Source organism: Cephus cinctus, unplaced genomic scaffold, assembly GCF_000341935.2.
Source record: "Cephus cinctus unplaced genomic scaffold, Ccin1 Ccin1_scaffold0171, whole genome shotgun sequence".
Classification (NCBI taxonomy): Eukaryota; Metazoa; Arthropoda; class Insecta; order Hymenoptera; family Cephidae; genus Cephus; species Cephus cinctus.
Window position 1 is genome coordinate 207,751 of NW_014332895.1, and position 25,761 is coordinate 233,511.

At 42.1% G+C, this 25,761-nt stretch overlaps 1 protein-coding gene and 1 long non-coding RNA gene across 16 annotated transcripts in view; one reads left to right on the top strand and one right to left on the bottom strand.

Annotated features, from left to right (window-relative positions):
- The window catches only part of LOC112493886, a 12,956-nt gene extending 11,405 nt beyond the window's left edge, over positions 1-1,551 (bottom strand). The window contains exon 1 of the long non-coding RNA XR_003058824.1: positions 1,127-1,551. This is a non-coding gene — a long non-coding RNA (uncharacterized LOC112493886). The remainder of the gene's footprint in view (positions 1-1,126) is intronic.
- LOC107264454 (heterogeneous nuclear ribonucleoprotein K) overlaps positions 1-25,761 on the top strand; it is a 64,170-nt gene that overhangs the window by 13,231 nt on the left and 25,178 nt on the right. For 5 of the 15 annotated variants that reach the window (XR_003058812.1, XR_003058811.1, XR_003058814.1 and 2 more), the window contains exons 3-7: positions 7,344-7,419; positions 11,177-11,232; positions 18,933-19,048; positions 21,338-21,394; positions 24,546-24,589. Coding sequence is in view for 1 of the 15 variants with exons in the window: in XM_025081745.1 (XP_024937513.1) it covers positions 7,344-7,419; positions 11,177-11,232; positions 18,933-19,048; positions 21,338-21,394; positions 24,546-24,589 (349 nt within the window). In the remaining 14 variants the exon portion in view is untranslated. Of the gene's footprint in view, positions 1-5,889; positions 6,200-7,343; positions 7,420-9,382; positions 9,630-9,915; positions 10,052-11,176; positions 11,233-18,932; positions 19,049-21,337; positions 21,395-24,545; positions 24,590-25,761 lie in introns of those variants that run through there. The other 10 variants (XR_001536959.2, XR_001536960.2, XR_001536961.2 and 7 more) reach the window with 10 other exon arrangements.

Sequence of the window (25,761 nt, forward strand, 5' to 3'; positions counted from 1 at the left end):
GGGGGGGGTTGCGCAAAGTGGCAGGGGTTGGGACATACACGAAGATGGGTGGTTGGGTGGTGTGGCTATCAAATATGCTGGGACAGATGCAAAGTCTCACAGTAGTTTGCCATTCTCACTCGACCGTTTTTCTCGGCTTCATACGTACCCTACTTGTTTCCTTTTTTCTCATTTTTCTTCCTTTGATATTTCTTCGCTACTTTACACCCTCCTACTTACGCGTGGTACACACGGTGGTCTAACGGTCATTTGCCAATTTGCCATTCCTGCTACTTTACCACGGCATGGAGGAAAGTTTTTCCTAGTTGTGTATTAAATCGCCGAGAATAACACGAACGAGTCGTGCTGCTGTTGTGCGGTGGACAATACGCTACGTATCTAGTGGGATTCCCGCTAGGGTCGCCACTGTCGCACGCACCTGACGACTTTTAAATTTTATGACGAATTTCTTGTCTCGCGTTTACTGTGTTGCTGGAAAATAATTACGAGAATCAAAATCGTCGCACAAATCTCCGTACAGCCCTCGTGGAAATTAAACGGAATATATATGCGATTTGTTTTCGGAGGTTCTGATCTTGGCTCTCAGAGCTTCGTCAGCGAGTACGTCACGTGGTCCTAGATGGCGTCACCGTCGCTCACAACGCACGAGACAACGCTTACGCTCGACCTCTATACTCACGAAGACTAATCGCTTAGTCAACTTATTCTTTGCTTTGCGTTCCTTCGTGAGTCATTTTTCAGTGTACGTAAAAAAAAAAAAGATTAACCGCGTGCTTATATCTACGAGTGACAGTCGTGTCGCGAATTCAATGTTCACTTTCTGTGAATTGTATTTCTATCTTAGAATACTTTTTTTCCCCTCTTACGCAGTGGATCTCCATAAGCAAAGTTGCTCATTCCCAATGCCTTTCTTTACCAAAGGTAAACGTTTGTTAAATCAGTGTGAATCAAAAGTGCATTAGGATTTGATTTTGGCAAAAGAGCCTTAGGAATTGAGAAATTTTGCTACCGATCGATAACGTGTCAATTCCCGGCACCTTGCAAAACTTTCACGGAAGACCTTTACCAAGTCTTCGACTATTTCGCCTTTAAATATCTTATGTATTACGTTGGCAAAAGTTCTCACCTACTTCCGTCGAGCAACATCCGTCTTCTCTTCGTTCGCCTCTGACCTGGCAAGTATTTAGGCATCTACCGGACAAGTCCTCACGCTCTATTCTTTTTGACAATCGAACTCTCAACTTTCAACGTGGTTCACGCCCAACTTACTCACGTCCCTTGGCAACTTCAGGCAACGCGATAGCGTCCCTAAGCCAGTAAGCCGTACCCCGTAAGTTCGGAGTTTTGATACCTAGCCTCAAAGTGATCATAGCGGAATCTTAGAGCACCGTGAGACCTTTGCCTGGTCAGGAAACCCAAGGGGGTCTGTCTTACAGTCTAGAGGGAAGAAGTTGCCAATGTGGGCTGGTAAGAGGACGCCTTGGACGCCGTCGAATTAATTATGCAAGAAAAGCGACGATCGATGGATGAACGTGTCTCCGTGAAATATTAATGAGGAACGAGCCACCCCCTCGGTACGTTACTACTTCGTTTCTGCTACCATCATCCTACCCCCTCCTTTACCACTTACGTTTAGTTTCCTTAGCCAGTTCAAATCCTGCGACTTATGCCGAACCCCTCCCCTCCTCCCCAGCACCATCCTGGACTTTTCGTGCTCTGTGACGACGTTCTCAATCGAAATTCTTACCAACTCTCACGCGCACATGCATATGTTGGGGCAACCCACCCGTCGACGCGCGGGAGACGCTTGCCGTCGATGATATTAATTTTTGTTATTGGAAACCATATATGGACATTGTTTTAAAGGTATTTTCGTACGATCGATTGGCTTTCGGGAATGTTGGACTAGTATGACTTTTTTTTTTATTTTCCTATTTGAATCCATCTGTGGGTAACAGTGTACGCGCAGAAACATATAACTCGCTACGTTTTTTCGTTTCGTTACGGCATAGTCATTAATTGCCTGTGCCTGACGTGGATGCTTGTCGCTAAATTATACCTTTTCGTAATGTATTATTCGTCGTCGGGTTGGATCCTCTTATATTTATTACTGCTTTATTATCATGACGTATAAAATTTCTTTATGAAGACTCGAAGTTGTCCGATTTTTAAATATTGTTTTCAGTTTCAAGCACCGATACTATCGACGGCATTAATTAGGTTAGAGTCGTGTACGTCTCTTTAAAGTTCTCACCACGTAACGCGCGAATAAATGGCGGGAAATATTTTGAAAAATGTACACAAGGCAAACAATATAATACGCCCATAAAACATAAGTACGAACATAGTATAATGTGTCCATGAACATCGTCTCGAAGCGTCACAGCTCCTAACGGATAATTTATTCACGTGAAAAGTAAATGATCAACGAGAGAAAAAGAAACAATAGTTGAACAATTTCGCCTCGATCTTTTTTTTTTATCCAAAAATTACCGCTTTCATTCGTTCCCTCAATTTCCAGGACTTTCTCGTATTGACACGAGCGAGTAAACGTAACGCATAACCTATTTTACTAGAATCATGTGTCAACTTTGCGTGAGGACACACAACGAGGATTAACTAAACAAAGAAAAAAAATAAAGCGTTGACCCCAAAAACTAGGTGGACGTAGACGCGTGCTAAATATTTGTATCTCTCGACAGAACTATATTTTTCATCTATAAGTAACAAAGCGTGCAACGGATGTTAGAACAATCAAATTCAAAATACAATTTTACAAATAAAACTCACCAGTTACGCCAGTCAATCAATCAAGACATTTTCTTAGTATCTCATTTCGCAGTCATTTTCATTCTTTGATTTTTGCATACAGTCAGATCTTTCTTTAGCACCCCCCCCCTCCTCCCCCGGTTCCTCTACCCACCGTTCGCGGGATTACATCCCCACCCCTCCATGTCCCTGAAACCCAATGTGCCTCCCCCCCCCACCTCCCGACCACCCTTTCTATCTCACTGTTGTACACCTCCACTAGGCACTTCCGGTCGTTCACCCCATCCGGACATCGACCGTTGATGGTACCCTTCTTCATCTTGGAATTACCACTTCTCAGGGTCAGATAGACCCACGCTTTACTGCACGCTGCAAGGATCATTGTCATTCTTATTATTTTCACGATGATCCTCAGCATTACTCTTGGCAGCGTCCCCGACGTTTAAATGACTTGCCGCCATTTTGTTCAAAGAATCGATTATGGACTAGTTCGATTTATTTGGTTAATCAGCTGTTTGATTGATCGTCTCGCTACTTAACGTTGCCTAACAAGAGGTAGATTTAGGTTAGGTCCTTGGGTAATTGTTACGTAAGCTTATACAACTCTATGCTTTGTATATAGTTCGTGACTGTTATGACGTCTTTGGAAGATCGTTTCTGGAACTTGGATATTAATTGACGGCGGTTGATTAATAATTCAGTTACACGTGGTTCAAATCCATAGAGGTTTCCGTGATCGTAGTCAGATTAGTATCTATGGGCTCTGCAGCCACGGCGGCGCTATGGTAAATAGGTTAACCGGTGAGACAATAACGAAGAACGGCGAGTGTCCGTGAGGATTAAATGACGTTTGCTTTTGACTATGATGAGTGTCGACGTACAGGCATTTACGCTCTTGATCTTCCTATATAGACGTTAGATATAACCAACATTCTTACTTTCTCATCACATACAAAGTATGTAAAAAAGTATTGCAATCCAAAAAAAAAAATCGACTCCCAGATTTTGATGGAAATACATGTTTTGAGGGTCCTAGATTCCAAAAAAAGCATTCACTCATTTATGTCTGTCTGTGGTAAATTCTGTCCAAAAACACATTAACTTTCCAAAAAGGCTACGGATCACAATGAAATTTGTTGTGTGTCTTCTGTGTATAAAATGTAGTTTTGGTATTGTAATTGACACCAAAACACCAATCCGTTCTGGCACTTTACCTGAAATATGAAAAATAAAAAAAATTATTTCTGTCGAGGGACTGATTAAAAAATTAGTATGCTCTAGTCTGCGGTGTAAAGATATACTTAGATGCATGTAGCAAACACAAATTGAGTTATTCAGTACAGGGATGCCTTCATTATCTAATGCTGTCCTTGAAATAAAATAAATTATTAGTTATTTTACAGTGCACTGTACAATCATCGTATGAAATATGTAACTTGTTATACGCATACTCTAAAAGCAGTCATATTCCACAGGCTTTAAGGAGCCCATCGGATCTTCCCCTAGAAAAAAAAAACTAACAGAAAAATATAAAAGATTGATTTATTTGCAAAATCACAAAGCTCTTAAATATTACACCAAAAGTCTTCACCTCGAGATAACCTCAAACACTCGTTCCACATGTTACAAATATAATTACGCGTTGACCAAGTTATTGTTCATTTTAATATATTTTATGATTATATGTAGTCACTGATGATTAACAAAACACTTTAACGTATAGCAAATTGCAGGTAAATATCGATTAATTGCACTCGCGAAATAATAATAAACACACGCAAACTGTCACGCACGGCTCCCGGACTGCTGTAACCCACTGTATCTTCACCATGGAGAGAGAGAGAGACCATAGACATATAAGAACAGACCACGCGAGAGACACATAGACCGGTGCGTGAGTGGCTGTGACTGCTGGATAGAAAGAGAACACTGCACAAATTTCTTAAACCCAATGCCGGTTACAAATAGATAGAAAGAGGTCTAAATGCTGCTGTCTCTTTTTATTTTGAGCAGTTTTATGAGAGCCAATAGAAAAGTCTCCTCGGTATATGTCAATATCTAGACGCAGATACAATAGATACAACTCGATAAAAAACTGACTAAACTAAAAGAATTCTCTATTTCAACTCTACATCACTCAATTCTTAACATCAGGTAATTTCACAACCGTAACGTGATGCCAGTAACAATTATGATGAGAAAGTCACGTGTTGCGATCACGACAGTAGCAACTGATTCGCACCATTTTTTTTAGAGGTTGGTCAACCGTAACGTGATGCCTAGATACAACTCGATAAAAAACTGACTAAACTAAAAGAATTCTCTATTTCAACTCTACATCACTCAATTCTTAACATCAGGTAATTTCACAACCGTAACGTGATGCCAGTAACAATTATGATGAGAAAGTCACGTGTTGCGATCACGACAGTAGCAACTGATTCGCACCATTTTTTTTAGAGGTTGGTATTCTCGACTAGGCTTGCAAAGGGGTCGACGAAGGATCAAGAGAGTTGTGTGTTGTTTGCGGATGGTATTTTTGCAGATCTTTGTCGCCTTGAAGCTTGCAGAGTTATTTATTATTTTTGTTACGCCATCTTTTCGTAGGAACCAATTCTACTCTATGCACCCCTTCGTTTTCAGGTGAGACAATTCAGATATTCTTGCAGGGGTAGCTTTTAGTGATTTCTGTACTTTTTTGGGAATCTTCCTGGATGCTACCAGGCTTCCGGTACCAGTCAGACTGTTGGTAAGGGATGGTGGATCTAGAATTAGAGGAACTGTATTAATACTGAACAATGCCTTGGTATAGTTTTTTAAAAATAATTTTAAAAAATTCAGGGTGCTCCGGTGGTAGGGTGAAAATGGGAATTGTCGACGAAGAAGTGGTTGCAAGGGTTTGGTAGGGGGTCGATTCTGGTAGGAGGCGCAAGTGCTCGGTAGCTGGTAGACAATATCGACCCTGGATATTGTTGATGCGAATGGTAACCATGGGTAACTTAAAACGGCTGGCCAATCGTCTGGCACGTGGTGGCCATCGTCGACCAATCAGGGATTGGTACGCTGCCGGTTTTTTGATTGGGCGATACCAGGGATAAGAGACCACTTCGTGGCGACCGGGAACGACAAACGGTCTTCGTTCGCGAACGCGAACGCATCTACAAGCTATAAAGGAAACATCCTCTGTTGTTTCCTACTTGTCGTCCTCGGAGTTCTTCGTCTTCTTCGTCGGATCCATTATACCCGAAACCCTTACGGAGGGCTCCACGAGCAAGTGGGCCCTCTGACTTTAATCTTCGAGTTTGAGTTTTTGACGCTTGATATCGAGTTTCATCTGCGATTCGCTGTGCCGTTTTTTTTTTTTTGGAAAAAAAAAACAAATTGAGAGGATTGGTCTACCTACGTGTATCAACATTGTAAGAATTTTCTTGTATGTTGTTTTTTCATCACTGATAAGATGTAATGCGACACGAATTGATATCATGCACCACTCTGCGATATTTATATGCACCAGATTTCTTGGTTTTGGCACAATCCCAGTTGGCAATTTTTTTTTTAATTATATTTTTTTCGCTTACCTTGAAATTCGTGCACCGTTGTACCATATGGATTCTTGGCACTGTACCATCTGTGATTGATCGGTATGAATCCCCTCTGTTTTCTAGGGACTTCCATACTTCATCATTTCACTGACAATAGATACAAAAAAATATCTTTAGACATGAATTTTACGTAGGGGCTAGATTAACGCCGAGTTTGTGTGCAAGAGAAGGATAAGTGATAAGCAAAAAAATGCAGAGGAAGCGACGCCGTGTCTTCCGTTTAGAATCTCATTTGGTCTATTTCTCGTTCGTTCCGCCAGATGGCAGCACCGTCGCTCGTAGCCACTCCAATGGCGGAGGGTTCGGCTACGTAAAGTGGATTACAGCTTATTCCTTAGTTTAACGCGCTTTTTTTTCCCCTAGTCAAGCGCATATTTTACATCGGATTTGTCCACGGGAACGCTTTAGTTGGTTCGAGTTCGGCGCAGTTCGTCTGTCTACGTCGTTTCTCATTTACTTAGTTTCTATATAAGAGAACGTCCTGTTGATCTATGTGTTTGCCCTCGTGAAAATTAAGTTATCTCATTATCGAATAACCAAAGGATACTACGCAGTAGTTTTCGAGATCGCGTGGCTTTCAGGCTATCTCCTTTTATCTGTGTAATAAAAATCTATCCTAGATCCGTTTACGTTACGGTCAGACAGGGTTGACGATGGGGTCGGTAAAAAAAATTACAACAGCAGCAACGTTAAGGGTGCATGGACGGTCATCTTGAGTTCGTGAACAAACAAGATAGTGGTCTCTTTTTGTCTCTTGTGGATTTTTGGATGTCGAACAGACTAACGAGATAAGTTGGGCAAAATCGATGATTGACAGGAAAGTTCAAGAGAGGTTAGAAAGTTTAAGCTTTACACTATGTTTTTATTTGGATCCATTTAATTCGTTCTCTCCTCCCTTATACATATGTCTCTCTCTTTCACTCTTTCGCAATCTTTCACTCATATGGTGTCTCTTGTTTTGTACGTTTTCAGAGTGGACAGCGACGGTCTTGGGCTCCGCAGAGTCAACAATCCTTCTAGTGCTATCTCGTTCGGCCACATCACGGCGGTAAGTTTATTTGACATATAATATATGTCCCGCTTACTTCCATTCCCCTTATACCTGTGAGGTATCAATAGAATCGTCTCTGAGTTGAACCCCCTACGGACTTAGCCTATTCAATTTCCGTTGATGAAGTGTCGGCTTTTTTGTGTGCTCGGTCGGCCATTAATTCTTCGGTGACTGCTAACTGCGCATGCGCACAAGTCACGTGATCCGTCGATCTTCTTTTTCTTTTTCGCACGGAACTACAATCCGGACTCTAGTATATCGATAACAATTATGTACATTGAAAATAACGAAATCGAATGGAGAAACAGTTGGCAACGCGTTAAACCGGTTTAGAATCAGCAGGGAAATACGCGATTCCCGATAAACGTAACGCGACCCATCCCAACGTATTACGAATCGGTTATATGGTGGTCATGTGTGCGCAGAAAGGTGTGCGCACTCGTAACAAGACCGTAACGTGTTATGCAATGAGTCATGGTTGTATTTATTCATATATATGTATATGTAATATATACTGAGAGACATCGACATCCAGCGAGTTTCCTTATATCCGCGCATGCTTCTCATTCCCTTTCGAATTCGCCATTCGCGATGGGAAAACGAGTTTCCGAAGGCGTCGCCATATAAATAGCTGCACTTGCATTATGGGATAGGTGCTTCGCGTTTCTAATTCTCTGAAATGCAAAAAAAGGATTAAAAAAAATACCAATGCCGAGTAGACTTCATAAATTAAAAAATATTCTTGTATTTATTTTATAGAGATATATACGTCATACCGTATTATACCGTCTAAGCAGTGGTTGTATATAGGTTTATTGTCAATTACGTATTTTTTCTATGGCACACATTTCATCATGCACCGTTGCCTTTGCGATGATCTTTATCCGTCATCTATCATTATTTAGCATGAACCCAATCATTATCTGGCCACTGATATCCGTGATTATGGTTGACGCATTGCCGCGCACGATTACCCTCCTCCTGTCGTGTTAAAATCTTTCCATATCTGCCTTGTAGATGTTATATATATATATATATATCTCTCTCTTTTTCCCTCTCTCTCGTATCACCTGCTCTCTTTGTCTCACTCTAGAACGTGCACGTGTAAATAGGATTCCTTCGTTTTCTGCGTATGACAAGAATCGATGTTATTGTTCGTATAGGCGGTTTCTCCGCTGGCCGTTACCTTAAACTTTGTGAAAGCATACAGTACGAAGCTGTATTAAAAATTCGTAGATTGAATATACAAATGAAGTGGAATAAACAAATAGAATTCTTCAAAGAACGTCAATTTGTGTCACGGCATCACGAAATCACGAAGGAATGACATTGTCCACGAACTACGTAATCCACACGATAGGAAAACTCGCATGAAAAATGGCGAAACGCGCCAAACGGAATGATGGACGTTGCGAAAGTCGGACGTAGATAGATGAACGTGGCACATAAGACACATGAATATTCAAACGACAAATAACCGTCCGTCCTTCTCTCCTTCAACTAGGAATGTACATTCATTTATTCATGCGCGCATCAAAAAGTCCACGCTCGTTATCGCAACAATTCTCGATACAGTTTCCATAACGTAGCGTTCGAATCTATCGACCCGTACATTTCGCGTGTGCACGCTATACGTTTACTGGGACTCTCTTTCCCTTCTTACCTAAAAGGAGTAGAAAAAAAAAAGAATTTAATCCAATTACGTAATGCGCTCGAGGGAAATGCGTATTGCCATAGTGTGTTTACAGCAGCCCCATGCTGCACCGTAACACGACGAATCCAAGTGGTGAGAGTGGATGATGTTCGGAACGTGTAGCTGAGGAGGTACTCTGGTGGGGATAGAGCGAACTATTTTGTAGTGGGGAAGATACCTGGTAGTGGGGATAATAAAGTGGACTGCGCATGCGCCTTGACGCAGGAATAAGGGTGAAGACTGGCACTCGCCTCAGTATCCACCCGACCATCAGCTGATCGATATACCTAGTACCCCGCGCGCCATAGTCACGCGTCACGCATGTCACGCACCACGGCAACGCGTTACGCGACCAGTACGAGTCCTGGGATCTTTTACACGTTTTCACAGTGCTTCACAAAGCTTAGTTAAGAGTTTTCGAGGCCGTTTGTAGCGATAGACAAGTGAACTGGACTCTTTTGTTCATACGTTGAGTCGCAGAGTGACGGATTTTTTTTACTTTCTCAGTATCGAGGTACGTTTGACTCCCCTTTTTTTGCTTTCTAGCATTTTTGTTTACTCTTTTTGTACATACAGACATATGCGTGGCCACTGTATGTTATCTTGGAACTTGGACTCTCTCCTTGGCTCAGCGTGGTGCTTTGATGTCGGTTTTGTTTTTCTTACTGTTTCTTTGGATCGTTCAATCGTGTTTGAAATTCCCTGTAAGATTAACCTTGAAATGTATCATACTACTCAAGGCTCTGACGCATTCTTATTGCTAGAGAATCGTTACCGCAGTGCAGCAATGCTCGCATGGATGTGAGCTCCAGTTTTATCACTGTGGTTGAGTGTGCGCTCTGGCGCGCATCGCCCCGGGAATATAACCAAAGAAATTGTAGCTTACATAGAAAGAGAGTCTTATTAAGATGAGATCTGTGTGATTATTGTACTGTGGTAAGACAGTTTGTTGTTGGTAAACGACGTAGAGTCTGCGTTTTCAGAGTCCCGTCAATGATTAAAAATCGTTTTGATATTTTGTCAAACACGCGTACATTGCTGTTTTTTTTTTTCGTAAAAATAAAAATAATTTCTGATCCTACGCCACAATACCACACGGAATTTTACATTGTTTCGTCGTCGTGTTTTTTTTTTATCCACGCCTTTGCTTTGTTCGACGCGTTTCTCTACGGCTCTTGACTCTTTCCGTCTCGGCTCGTTCCATTCCGTTTCGCATCCGTTCCGCAACGTTTACACACTTCCCCCCCTCCCGTGCGATACACAGCAGACGCACGACTGCCTATATCAGCGTATTACGAAAGCGTCGAACCTTGCGGATTCTGTCTACATTTTATTACAATCTTCTATTGTCGAGTCACAGTAGCACGCTGCGATCTGCCAACGACTGCGTTTCGTACGCGAATGAGCATGAGGACCACCGTGCTGCGTTACACGACCTGACACGATTCTACCCGAATTCGCACGAACCATCCGGATTATCGCCAATGAGATTTCGGCTGTTTTCGTATGAGTCAGGGCAGTCGTACGCAGGTTTTAGCAATTTTTATTGCTAATTTTGTTTGCAATCCTGTAGTTCTTTATTCTCGTGCTCTACCTAACGTCCGTCTGCGTTACACTTCAAGTCGAATTCTTTTATTGTTTATTGAAAATTGTTAAAATATGTTTAGTCTTACGTTGCACGTTTAGTCCACGTGTATGGTGTTAAAAGTTCTGGTGAATTTTGAAACTAATGAAATTGATTACATCCAATTATTCGCCTAGTTGCTTTTACGATGTACTGCTTGGAAACGATAACAAATCTCCATTTTTTGTTTATGATCAAAATCTTCCTCAAACCTTGGCGTTTAGACCTACATATAATAAATAGTCAGAAAGATATAAAATTAGAAGCAGAGAGTAGTAGCTAATAGTAGTGCTGTGAACTTTTAAAGTATCCCACGCGGCCCTTCGTGTAAACACGCCCAGAGAAACGGAGCGGCTAGTGTTAACTGTGACACTAGCATGATTATTTGTGCCAATAAATAAATGTATGTACGAGCATGGTGTTTTTGTTATGTGCAGGACGCACTCCCAGTCCATCCGGAAGGTTAGAGAAAAGCAAGCACCATTACAGGTGAGTAAGTTGAGATTCATTTTATAGCCGGTGATAATTTATTTTACAATTACCGCGCTTTTAGTATCTCCTCATCGCGGATTTCCGGTACGCAGTCTTAATTACACGATACACGTCTGCCGTTGTTTCTCTCTCGATTGAATCTAACGGAGCCCTTAGTGTGCCAGTGTAAAGGGGAAAAAAATACCTTACAATCGGAGTTCATCGGTTTCATCTTTTATCTACGTCCATATCTATATGTATACATTGGGTGCAACAATGCAATGGTGCATAGATAGACGGTTGCGCTGCGGCATCTGGAGTTGGCAGTGCTATCACGTTTCACGATGCATTTCTGCATTGTTGTGGCGCTCGATTATCGCAGTCAGTCACGTGCCAGCCAGAAACGTCAGGTCGACAATTTATAAATCTTTAATTTTTTTTTTTATTTTTTTGTCCGTTGAGAAAAATATTTAAAATACTTGCGAGACGTTGCGTGGCGCGGCACTGTCGGCCAATCAGCTGCGAGCCTGCGCAGTGATCCTGCGCGTTGAACGGAATTGCGGTGGATCATATCGGTCCCTTAGCTTGGCCGCGAGGGTCCTTGCTGACGATTGGATTGGTTAACCCGTGAGCGTCTGTAAAGGACAGAGTAGTGGTTTGACTGGTGTAACAGGACGTTACTCCCTGACTGGCTTGCATCGATGCAAGGGCAACCTTGTATTATTACCGAGAAAGCATAACCCAACCTCTAGCGTCTAACGTTCTCCGATGTCGTTGTCTAGTTTGATTTTGGATTTAATTTTGGACTTGGCTCTACGTTGATGAACTTGGCAGAAAAAAACATTTTATTTATCGAACGTCCAGAAATCTTTGAGCTTTGTTTCACGAGTAGTCATTGAATTCATAGAATTCTACATAGAATATGTAGAACGTTTAAAAGAGTGCCTTAACGAAAATGTTTTGTATCATCAAATTTGTTGGGACGCTTTTATGTATTTTTTTTTGACACTGTTCGCTATGCCTAATGAATGTTACGGTTGATTTTCTCTCAATCGCCGACCACTGGTCGCCGCGGAGGATTCGCAAAGTTGGCAACGATGCTCGGCGGTCAAGCGCGTCGTAGGACGAGTCTAGTCGGGGGTGGAGAGGGGGAGTATGGGGGTGGGGGTAGCGGGAATTCAGGGACTCGAAATTGGAACGGACGGTCAAAAACGGGCGGTAGTCTCGCACGAGAGTGACGCACACTGTTACGTTTCATTCGAGTGAATGAATCGAGTGGCGCGTCTTACGATTATTTGCCCGGAAGTCACGTTAAGACGAATCGCCGCGGAGGCACTGCCATCTCTCGGCCGTCACTGTAGACTCCGAATTCCTTCTTGCTACCGTCTCTAAATTTGAAGCCAACGGACAAATAAGAGGAAACGATAAATCGTCGGTCTCGGACGCGTTGCCTCTTTCTCGTAACATGGACGGTTCGTCGATATTTACCTTTGCATTTTGTTGTTGTTTTTTTTTTTTTATTTCTTTTTTTACCTAAACCAATTTTGTACCCTATATGTATATATATGTACTACAGCAATACTGTCCACGGTGTCACGTACCCAGAGGGATGTAAATACGTGACGGTGATAAACATAGGACACGTGCGTTTTAGGTATACTCCGTATGAGACTTGTTTACTCGGCGTACAAATTAGTTGGGATTTCGGCAAAGCCGGCACTCAAAATGTGCGCGCACGGCCACCAACGTTCGCGTAAACTGTTTCGATGGGCGCGCGACACTTGCCGTAACACGGAGAGCACGTTTATCTTTGCTCATCTCTCTTCCTGTCTGCCGGATTGTTAACATACGTGACTTTTACCTATATGATCTTTCTGATATGTACACTGACTGTTTGACCGATTTTTAGTGTCAGCACTTGGGAGTAATTTGGCGAACGTGACTGTGAATCTCAGGCAGATTTGTTGGGTGTTCGTTATTTCTTTTGGCCGCGATAAGGTAACGGGTGGGTGGGGAGAGCGGATAATTTTAGAAAATCTCAGTAGTACAAGGTTTCGGTACGTTTGGATCCGGAGACAAAAAATATCATATACCATGTTAGATGTACCTCATTTGTCTTTCATATTCGGAGGTTGTTGGTCAACTGGATTATTTTATTCTTTTTTCTTCCTGGTAATAATCGAGGATATCGAAAGTTTCAAGATGGACGACGTTCTCTGGCTGACTTTTTTTTTTCTCGGGAGACAGTATTGTTAGCATCCTTGAAACTTTTGGCCTTTGGAGTCACGGTTATTGGGTATTGAGATTATATTTCGAGTTCATAAGAAAATTTTTAAAAAATTTTTCTAAAAACAAAAAGATTCGACGTGATCAACAAAAGTTCTTTAGCCTGACTTTAATTCCCCTTTCTGTGTTAATGACGTTAATTGACATAAAGAAAGAAAAAAATTGTCGAAATTCAACATCCCTAGATGTTTGTATAAAAAGAAAAAAAAAAAGTAAAATAACGTGGCTCACAACGGGCCATCACCGTTATCGTTCTATTTGAGAAACCGAGAGAGCAAACACACTCGAGTATTAGCACGTGTTACCGTGACGTCATATGAGCCGAGAATCCCAGTCAGTTCGTCGTTTAGAGCCCCGACGGCTCTTAAACGGCAGTTCAACTCGTTATTCCCCTCTCTCTCTTTCTCTTTCTCGTCTTACACGGTGAACTATGGCCTCTCCCGTCTGTATACGCGACACAGTCTCGCAACCGCCGAGCGACAGTTTCTATTTCTAGTTTCCTAAGATTTCGCACTCCTTATGGCTCTTACCTTTACTTTTCCTTATCTCAGTATTTTCTATACTCTATGACCTCGTACCACAGTTCACTACCATGTCGCGTAATAAATATATTATACGAAATTTGCCATAATATTTGGAAATTGTAACGAGGTTAGATTTTGTTAATTTTTGTTTGCCCAAAAATAAAAACAAGAAAGTCGAAAACTGTCAGAAGTGTAAGAAATTCATTGTCACGAATTTGTAAATCTTTCTTGGACACGTATTAGTGTAATTTATTATTTTTAAGTGATTAACCAAAAAAAAGTTGATAGGTGGGGCTGACTCCACCGTCGCTCCAGGTCGATCAATACACCCGCCCTTCATTCTATACTACTCAGTTACCCGACACCGTAATCTCCCATGATACTTCCCCATGGCCTTATCTCTTGGAAGAGTTTCCTATCTGACTGGCCCCTCTATGTAGAGACTGGCTTCATGCCTCTGGCAACTGACGATTGTTCTTTATTTATTGCATACGTATTAACGTGCTTTGATCTGGTTCTTATTTATCTTCTTTCGCGTATCTGGATTTATTTCTCTGCTCGTCTTTGACGCCAAGTAATGCCCTCGTTGTTGCTTAATAGGCCTTATTGTATTAGACATTTTTGGTTTTCACTACGACAAACGTGAGTCAAGTCGACGCCATTTTCTCTCCTTTCCTTTGCTTCCACGCTCTCGTTATTGTTGATAACCAGAAACCTTTCTTTGGACTGACTCGGAGATTTGTCCAGAAACTGTAGGTTTACGCGCGGGTCGTATACCTGCTGAAAATTACGTCACAGTTGTTATTGTTTAGGTTTTCACGTAGACACAACAGCCTTTGTCTCCTCTCGGTGAGTTTTCCTTGCTTATAATCTGCTGCATCGCACACAGTTCTTTCTTTTCCACTCTAATTAAGGGCATCGACTGCTGAGGAATAATTAAATTAATTCTTATCTCAATTGTTTCCGGGGACAATGGTGTACCGTAGACTAGTCGCTCTGTTATGTTTTTCATTTATTTTTTTTTTGTTTTTGAGATTTTATTCAAATCACGATGCTTTTGGTTCTCTGACCTGCCAGTTTCCTTTCTATCGTAGTGCGTGTTTTATAGTCTATGGTCTAAACTAGTCGTATGCAGCAGGACTAAAGTACACTGAGCGTGCCATACAAGGTATTTTTTACTCTATGGCTGACCGAGCCACGACTCTCTGCCGCCTCACGCTACCCTTGCGAGTAGACACGGTGGCGCCCACCGGCGGTACTTAACCTAACCTGTAAATTTACCCTTTCCTTGCTTTTACTCCGTGACAGAGACACCTAACCCTACCCTCTGTATTCTGACAGCCACGCAACCCACTCAAAGTCTCGCTCTGTCATTTTGTCTGCTACGACGTCTCGCGTATGCTTTATCGTTGCTCAACCCTGCCGACTAGACCGGCTGTCGTGTCACGTTAGGGGTTGTCGTCACGCAAAGGGACGAAAGTACGGTATTTAGTTGAAACAAATTTTATTTTTTATTTTTCGTTAGGACAGGTTAGGTTATCTTCTTTTTGCTCGCTACTTTAAACCGTGTTTGTACTTTTTTTTTTTACGAATTAGGGTTGCTCGTTGCTCTTTGTTGAATCTTTACTGCGTACGCGTTTCTCTATTGAAAATTGTCCTTCTTTGTTTTGGCTTTTTGTTTATCCTCTTCTTTGCCACTCGAGCGACGAGTGGCAAAGAAATCTGGCCAAGACATGTCTTATTAGTCAGATTTACTTTAACACGCGTGTTCGTGCTATACCTCGGGTAGTTTGCATCGTTGAATACATTAGCCTGTTTTTCTTCATACCTTTGTTCTGGAACTTAAGGTGCGTAAATATGCTTCAGCGTATTCAGGCGTCTGCATTTCTTTGTTTTCACTGCGTTTCACGGCATTCTATTCTTTTCTCACTCTGTATACGTTTTCACTCGTTACACGAAGAGAAGCGACAGATTTTGTCGTCGTTCTCGTTGAGAATAAATGTCATCTAGTACACTGCTGCCTTATGCCAGATCCAATATTTTCAAGTCGTTGCAGTGTTCGATATTTGAATTTGCCGCTTCGTTTCGGAATTCCTTTTTTTACTCTTCCGTTCTTTGTCTTTCGTGCTTCTCCTTTTCTTTTCTCTCTGTCGTTTATTATTTCAAGAACGAACGTAATTTGTCAAACGACAAAGCCAGTTTCGCCGTTGTCGCCATTTTGCCTCGAGCCTGCGCGATCACGATGAATTCGCGCGTGCAATTTTCACATTGTCAGACGGCCATTTTACGGACGAAAGATTTCGCATCTGAAACCTCGATTGCTGGGCGCCATAATTCGTCGGCTAAATGACACGTTAATAATTGACCAACGCGATTAAAAGCGTCGCCGACGGTGCACTGGTGTCTCCCTTGTCTCCCTCGTTTCACCTCTTCGCTACCGCCGTAGATTTCGGCTTTCAATTTTTACGTAAGCTTACCTCGAGGAATATGAAAAAGTTTCGAGGAACCTACTGGAATCTCATTGCTCCGTCCTCGGGTATCTTACGAATTATATATTAACGAGCTCGGCAGCTTTCGAGGTTAGGTCATGGGTTTCCATGCTGTAGATACCACTGGTACACGGTGGCAATAGCGTAGATGATAATGAAGCACGAAACAAAGGGGTGCTTTACGGCATGAATAATGGCGTAGAGGATGTGACGTAGGTATACACCGGGGGTACGAAATGTGTGAAAGCCCCTCGTGCAGCCAACTGTATATCTATTTATTTATTTATTGTCAGCGGGCTTGAAAATTGGCTAGCTCGTAACGGCAGGGCATTTATATGAATATATATATATATACTTCTTTTTTATTTCCACGTTTCATATTTCTACAGGCGTATAAGGTCTGCTGGAGAAATTGGCATAAGGTTTTTCCACTGGCGATCCAGACCTTTTTAACAGCCCATGTGTATGTATACGTATATCTGCTTGAAAATTGTTCTCTCTATTATTTGTCGAATCCTCGCTATAAATAATTTACGTTGCATGTCTCTGCTGTTGCCGCGTACGCAGGCCGAAGGCTATCGAATACGCTTGGTTATCGCGTGCTCTTTTAATCCGCCTTTTAATCCCTTGCAATTTTTAGTTTAACCAGGCTCCGCTATACGCGCAGGTGTAAACGTTTCCTTGGATCAGTGCGTGAGCATCTTTTCGATCTTTTACGAATGGTCCTTTATTCTGAATCGATCAGATCGATCGTAGTACGGCTAGTTGGATTTCAAAGTATGGATTTCAATCTTTAGCCATAGTTTCGGAAACGCCATACTTTTCTCGTTTTACTTTTATCTCCACGTCGGATATGATAATTTAAATGTTTTTTTATCATTTGCTTTTATCTTCATTAGAAATCAATAACGATGAAAGAGTTCAATGTTGATTGATGTCTCTGGGTCTCGTCGACAGATGGCGCCAGCGTAGCGCTGAAAGCTCACAAGTACTGGTTTGACCAAGTTGTGTTGCGAACGCTTGTCGAGAACCCATTAAAACTAATTGTTCTAGTTTAGCTTTTTTTCTCTCCTTGCCTTTATTATCGTTGTCCTTTGTTTTCTATGTCATTTTCTAGTCGTCGCGCCGCGGCGACTTGACGACGCGTAGGCGTGTACGTCGCGGGCGACCCAATTTTTCAGCTTCTTTCATTGGATGACATCGTTGCTCATGATAATCGCGATTGAAAATATTCGCCATTTTGCATCTGTAAACATTTTTTTTCTTCAATTTCCTTCACTCCCCCCCTCTCTCTCCCCCCTCTCTCTCTCTACAACCCCCCTCCCCCCTGCCCATTTCTATGGCGTTTGTGCACACCCAGCAGGTATATGTATGTGTATACATATATGCTGTGTGAATCAGTCGTCTTCTTGGAAACTTTACCAGCCATACTTAAGGTGTATTCAACTCATACTGTAAAATTTACTATTTACCTCAAATATACCTTGCTGGACGTTTCTTCGTGAACTACCTGTACATCCGTATATGCACCTCTTCGTAGACACTTATCTTACCGATCATCCTCGTCCGTGATATCTGGCTGGTTTTCATTGTCAGTATCGCAACGGCACTTGTTTTGTATTCCACCAGCATCTTGAGTTTCGCATATGCCAAACACGTCAATGCCTTGTGCGCTTAACGCTGGTCGCCATCGCCATTTTTCTCTGACCCCCTTTTTTTTCTTTCTCTCTTTGTTCTTTTATCGTCTCGCTTCATCATCAGTTCATCACTATCATTATTATTACTCGCTGTACACTTTGGTATCATTTTCTTCGGAAGTTCAGCACGTGAGACTCGTCCACGTGGTCACTCTTTGAATTTTGACGATACGACGATTGTTGGTGATAGCAAAAAATAATATCGTTTTATGGAATACAATTGTTTGGTCTAGTATGAAAAGTTGTTTGGGGTTCATTGCCTCTTGCAATGCCCCAAGTGAATGACGATTGTATGTATGGTGGCCACACAAGTAGCACTGGTTGGTACGTTACGTTAGACTGTTAGTAGCTGCTGCCTCTGTTACCAGTATCGTAACGAAGCTTCTCATTAAGTAGGCTAGACGATATGTTAAGACAGCAGCGAGTAGTTCGCAGTACGTAGGTAGTATAGTCAGTATAGAGGGACTCGTGTCAGCAAGTGGTACGTGCAGTGTCCGTATAGGTGGCACTCGAGACTGTCGCTCGAGCGGCGTCCGCGTTTCCTTGAAGGAGACGCGAAATAAAAGGAATGAAGAGAGACACAGGTTAGAGAGGGACTACGGGCAAGCAGAATGAGGAGAGCTGGAGAGTAGCCACGGACTTGTCATATGAAATACATATGCGGCGTTTCTACCTGCTTTTCTTCTCTTTCTTTCTTTCAAGTAACGAAGCTTTTCGTTGTTTCAGGAATAATGAAGAGGGAGGCCGACGGTGGCGCCATGACTGGCTGCGGCGGTCCCACGAGTCCGCACAAACGTTATCGTCAGGGAGACGATGAACTTCGACTTCTCATACCCAGCAAAGTAAGTTTTTTTTTCTTTTTTCCCAATATTTTGAAATGTATATTACCGTATGTCACGTCCCAAGTTGAAAACCTGATGTTGCTCCGATCGAAAACGAATAATAATAATCCCATCCGCCGAATGAATTATCCTTCCGTACGGTAAGAAGTTTTAACTAGTTTTCGATCGCGGCAACTTCAGGTGTCATACTTAGGATGGGACATACGTTATATATACATATATATGTCGTTTATTTGATTAGTTAGGTTAGGTTCTTCATTGACACTTTTTTTTACCTACTGCTCGAGCCTCACTGCTGCCCTCTAGCGGTCACTCGCGTAAAACACTCCATGGCTTAGAGCCGACCCTATACAGAGTGGAAACTCAATTTGTGAAAATCATATTTCTTCTATGACCATATTTTTTGCCGTTGACCCGTAGAACGTCGTGCCGTGAAAATTACGTGTGCCGGTCTCGTGCGGATTCACCGGAAACTTGTGTGTCTGTGTTGTTACGTAACACGCGGATACCGTTTCTTTCCAACGAGAGTTACTTCCGGTTATCGTGAACTCGCCTTGTCCGATCTTTCTCTCCGTCACTCTCGCGGTGCTTCTTTCTTGATTTATCCTTTCGTCTTTTTCTATCTTTTCGGATATTCCTTTTCGCTTACTTTCCTTTCCTCTCGTGTTGACGTGAAATCTCGTTATCGCTTTAGTCTCTTTTTCATTGGTTAATTTTACTCCCGAAAACTACTTAGCCACGTGACGTACCTGCTGCCTCCAGGAGTATTTCACCGCGTTTCCATTGTTTCCATTTTTCTTTGACTAGAGGAATACGAGTGAGTCGCTATCCCCGAGACGATCCTGCATTGTTGGTTATTATTATCCCTTTGTCATTGTCGTCACATCGCCCGATTGTCTCATTAATTATGTTTAACAAGCATTTGATTATTTACAATATCCTTTGCTTTTCGCACTGTTTATGCTCAGCAATGTGAATTGTTTTTTTTATTTTTTTATTTTTTCGCGTCTATCCTTATTAGTAAAGATAAGGTCTCAGATGGCGTTACTCGTTCTTGTTTTACCGCGACGATCGGCGTCGCTGCGGTTATTCAATTAAGGATCGCCTTAACGGTTTGTGATTTCGTACGCTCGAGCGATTCCCATCAGTAAACTAAGTGCGCCAAAGCGCAGTTACTATGACGTGCACTGATCTTGCACTGTCGTTTGACTTTTATTTGTACTGTGAACTCGCCCTAACGATTTACGGTTCATCGTTTTCGACGATGTTTTTTTTTTTCGTTCTAGTCTACACCGTCGACAATTTTTTTTTCACAAATCTTATCCATTGGTTCTCTTTGCACAGACTTCATCCGATAACTCCGCATCGACACACGTTACCTGCATAGATTATAGAATAAATGATTCTAGTTTACTAGCACATGCTGCGTTTTTTCTTCCCATAACGCGATAACGTTGCTAATAAAATATGCGATTCGTCGACAGTATCTGTCGCACATGAGAACGCGCTGTAACGAGTGGCCACGAATAATATATGTATATGGCGTCCGACCAATATAATATATACGTTACCATTGATTCCGACAATTAAAAAATTCTCGGCGTTCGCATTGTCGCACGTGCTTCGGCTCTTTTCCTTTTTCTTTATTTCCTTTCTCGATGCCATCCGAAGGCCGCGACGCCTTTTGATGAGTTGCGCGTCGGGAATCGCTGGATTGCGTACTGCGCCTTAAAGTCGGGCGCGTACGCATTTCTGGGCGATGTCGGCGAGCGTGTCTCGTGTTGCGAAAGACTGTTCGAAGTGAATTTCATTAACGAGCCTTCGCGCGGTCCGGTTAGGCTCAGGGCGGGTTCGCAAGTATCGAGGGTCACGACGTCGCTGACGCTCCTGCGCGTACCACTCGCTGAATTTATTCGAAATTTTTTCCACGTTTCATTTTTTCCCCCTTTTTACCATATTCAATGGATGACTGAGAATTCAGTAGAGCGCGAGGCCTAATTTTAGTGGCGGGAATCTTGAAATTTATGTGACGCTCGACGCTTTTGCAATTTGTCGCTTGACGTGCAGCGACGCTTATCTGTGACACGCTATAGAGCAGTGGTTGTGTATGCGTTTTTTTTTTTTTTTTTTTAATGCATTTTACTTTGCCCGACGATAAGATCCGACTGATATCGTTCACGCGTCGATTCGTCGTATGGCTTGCGTTTGGAGTTTTTTTTTTCTTTTTGAATTTCATGTGTCCTTAGAAACGAAAGCAAAGGTGCGCATGCGCGAATTTTTCTGTTGCAGGTTGCCGGCTCGATAATCGGCAAGGGTGGTCAGAACATCACCAAGCTGCGAAGTCAGGTGAGTCGATCGCGTTCTGAAATACATAGATTATTAGGAAACAGGAGAAAGGACTGTAAATCGAAAAAGAAAAAAAGAAAAAAAAACGGATTAACGACTTTTCGTTATTCCTCTCGATCCAACACTTTTTGCCGGTCGACGAATATTGAGAATAGAATCGATCGGCGGTCGTCACGATTGACATTAAATTGACGTTTCGTTGTTGAAACGAAACTTTTTTTTTATAATTTATAAAATAGAAACATTTTTTTTACATTCCCCTATCGCCGTCGATCGATTCTCAAATATTCGCATCCTCTCGGCCTCTGATCGGCATCGATCGGTAAACGTTCTCGTAGACACTTACAGCTAAACTAGTAGTTTCGCCTTAATACCTTCCTTTTCGTTTGGTTTATTCGTTTGGTTCTGCTATTCGGTAGGCGCCGTCCCCTTTTCTGTGGATCACGCGAGAGGCTCTGTGTGTCTCTTGTCAAACTAGAAAAAAAAAACAATTTGTCATTTATTCTGCTCGCACACTTTTTGACTTCGTTATTTTTTTTGACTCGTCCACTACTCTTGAATATATTTTTTTTAATCCGTCGCTATTTCAAGATAATCGCTAGTGGATGACGACTCTCCTTAATTATTGTCGTCGCTTCACCAATACTTTGACACTTTACGTTTAACGTGTCGCTGACGGGGTATCCGTGATAATAATAATAGTGACAATAAACAAGAAGCGACCACCGGGACTTTTTCACAATGAAACTCCAAATCCTGCTGCAGGTTCGATGTCCATTGACGAGCCGTTAAAAAAAGAAAGATGGATGCACCCAAAGATCCCTTGCAAATAGGACGTTCGACACGTGTTGCCCGGCATTGTTGCTGTTATTGTTATTAGCAATATTGGGGGCGATCATTTCCAATTGGAATGCGTCTATTCACTGCGCTCCGCTAACAGCTAGAACGGGAGCCCAATTGAACCGAATGGCATTTTCTTTTACGAAGGGCGCGAGTGCGCATGCGCGACGCGAAGTGCAAAACGCAGTTGCCAGTGACGTAATGCAACGTGAGACAGAGGATAAACATTAATCAGGTCCAGAGGAGGATGGTGCACGGAGGGTTAAGAGAAAAGAAAAAAGTTTTTTTTTTTCTAAAATCGGTAAAAGAATTAATAAGGGGCTGACGACTGAAATTTTGCAATCGATACTGTATCGATATCGAACTTACAATTTTTGTATCTTCCTCGGGCATCTTATTCTCTCGCTATTGACCGAGATCGATTAGTATCGATTTTCTTGCTCGCGTATCGATCTTTTCTTTTATTCGATCCTGCGGCCCGCGTGTCGATTATAATAGACGTCTCTCTGTCCGTTCGATTGAAATCGCGAAAACGTTCGTTTTATTGTGTCAGGTCGAAGTTGGTGTGAGTAGTTTTGGGTGGGTGGGTGAAGGGGGAGGTGTAATTGACAATTTACATATTGACATTTTAATCATACCACTCCTCGTATCTCGTACGTGTAATTTATTGCAGAATATATTACATTTATCGATTATCGATTATCGCGAATACTTGGATCACGCGATTACGCATTACGATAATAGAAGGAGCTTCCTTTTGGCTTTAACGACGCGCACCTGTCACACGTATTCAACGTGTCTCTCGATTCACTCGATTATCTTAATCTTTCACTGAATCCTCTGGCTCCGCTACCGTTGCTCGCACAGAGAACTCGCGATCGACGATATATTTTTTTTTTCACGTAATTTACGTAACGTACGATGCGCTATCGATCGGTATTCAAAAGTGTTCTCTGTACCCACTTCGATTTGGTATAAGAAAAAAAAGAAAAAAAAAAGTGAGGTTGACCTCTTCCCAGCCGAATACGGTATTATAAATTAAACACGTGATAATAATTGACCTAGCACACTCCCCCCCCTCCCTCGACCCCACCCATCTAGTCCCACCCCTTGTCCAGGTGAACCCGAAGCGAATTTTTAATGCAAACCTACGTAACAGGATTTTGCATTGCAAATTGTTCATGCGATTTTTTTGTTGTTGTGGGTTGATCTATCACAATGTAGTAGGTTTCTTTGGTGCAACATTTTTTAGTGGAAGTCTTTTTTTTTTTTTAATTTTTTAAAAACAAACGGTCATGGTCTGATGATAGAGATAGCAATGCGTTTACTTCGTGGAACGAGGATGAGTGGGAGTACATCTTGCCAGGGAGATGAGATAACTCGAGACGTTGCTAGTTTGGGAATGAGGAGGAGACACGAAGCAGGGATGCGATTGGTCTGATGGTCGATTTGGGCTCGCGATCTAGATAATTATTTGTCACGTAGATTAATATCGGAGTGTTGGAAGGTTTTGATTTGAGAATCATCAGCCTTTGGTCTGACGTTGAGGTGGGGCGGTGAAGAAGGGGTGTCGCAGGATCAAGAAAAGAGAGAAGGGAGGAGGAGAATCGATACGGAAGTATGATTGACGAGACAAAAAAATTTGAGAAAATTTGCAGAAAAAAAAAAAATTAGAACCTTAAGGAAGATTCAAGGCAAAAAGGAAGGTAGAGAAGGATATTTTTGTATAATTAGACCGAAGGAAAGGAAGGTAGGTTACGATATGGGTTTCTTTTGTCTTTTTTTTTTTCTTTTTTCCTTTTTCTTTTTTCTTTTGGACAAATCCAAATATTTATCGTAAGGGGGTAATTAAAGTTTCATTCATAAAAAATCCACGTGAGGTTTATCGTGGGAAAATGGAGGGGGGGAGGGGGGAGGAGACAAGATCGATATCGTCAACGAGGTGGGTACTTCCATGGGTACAGCGAAGAACAAAAAGAATGAAATAAATAAATAAATAAGAAAAGACAAATCATTGAATGAAACAAGAGGTCTAACTTGGTTGATGGTTTGTGCCCTGGCCCCGCCCTGACCCTGGCGTTGACCCCCTGGTGTGTTGCCCTGGCGTTGCCCCGGCGTTGTCCTGGCGTTGCCCCGTCGTTGTCCTGCCGTTGCCCTGCCGTTGCCCTGCCCGGAATCGACGGAACCCGACTCTGATCGGATATTGGACCAACCACCAACCCTCCGACAATCGGCAATCAACCAACCAACCAACCACCAACTACCACCACAACCACCAATGAACCAACCACCAACCATCACGGCCCGACAGTACAAAGCCTCAATCATTGTACCCGATTGCCCCGGACCCGAACGGTAATGCCAACACCACTACTTAATGTCTAATTCTTTGTTTTCTAATTACGATACGCATCATTACTACGCATCATCCATATTTCACTACGCATCGTCGATTATCCACGTATGTGCAGGGTGTTTCAGCCAACGTGCCGGATTTTCTATCTTTTTTTTTCTTTTTTTTTTTTAAATTATTTTTCTGTTTTGGGGTTGCGTCAATACATGGGATTAAGAGCCTCGAACGGGGAATCTGCATGTTGGATGAAACAAACTGTATATATGTATATCTATATATAGGGAGTACGAGTACACAGGTTTTTTTTATATATATATGTATATGCGTTTGCTAAAGAGATACTTTGGGGACACGAAAAATCAAGGGGCGTTCGCAATGCGAGCTAATGTTTTTTTTTTTTTAACTTTTATCTTGGGACATCACGGCATTGGAGTTCTGACCTAATTTAACCTGACGACACCTTTCTATCAATAAGCCCATCATAAATACTGGATGCCTAACATTGAAAAGAATATTTAAAGATTTTATGAGACAGTCCGCTTTATGGTCCTCAATACATTCATTACGCTGAAAAACTTTGAGGACGGTCCACAAAACCAGCCAGTTGTCTTCCAAATAGCGACTTCGTAAATGAAATCGTCCCCAAAGTATCCCCCAGCAAAGAATATATTTATACATGTTCACGTATTGTTCACGCCGTCAATGATTGGCATGTTCTTCTCACCCTTGTTATATCATCACTCATTATCATATCACTATATACTTATGCAAACTTTTGTCTCTGTCCCGTCGTCATACGATTGTTATACATATATACATATGTACAACATATATGTGTATATATATATATATATATATATATCGTTTCTATTCTACTTTCCTTTATTTATCTTGTCTGTCAATCTCTGAGATACATGTGTTCTTATCTGGCTATCTGTCCGCTTATCCGTTTGTCTCATTATCCAAGTTTTATCGATTCTTCTTCGATCCTCTGTCTCATTCTGTATCACTACTTGTCTACTTTTCCTTCTCTCTTCACTCGTCCACTTTCACACTTATCTGGATAGCTCTCCTCCTATCGCTTCGACTCTCATTAATATCCACGCTTCATTTCCAGTAATCGTACTGATGAAAAATGGTGTGGAGGAGGAAGAGGAGGAGGGGGAGGAGGGGG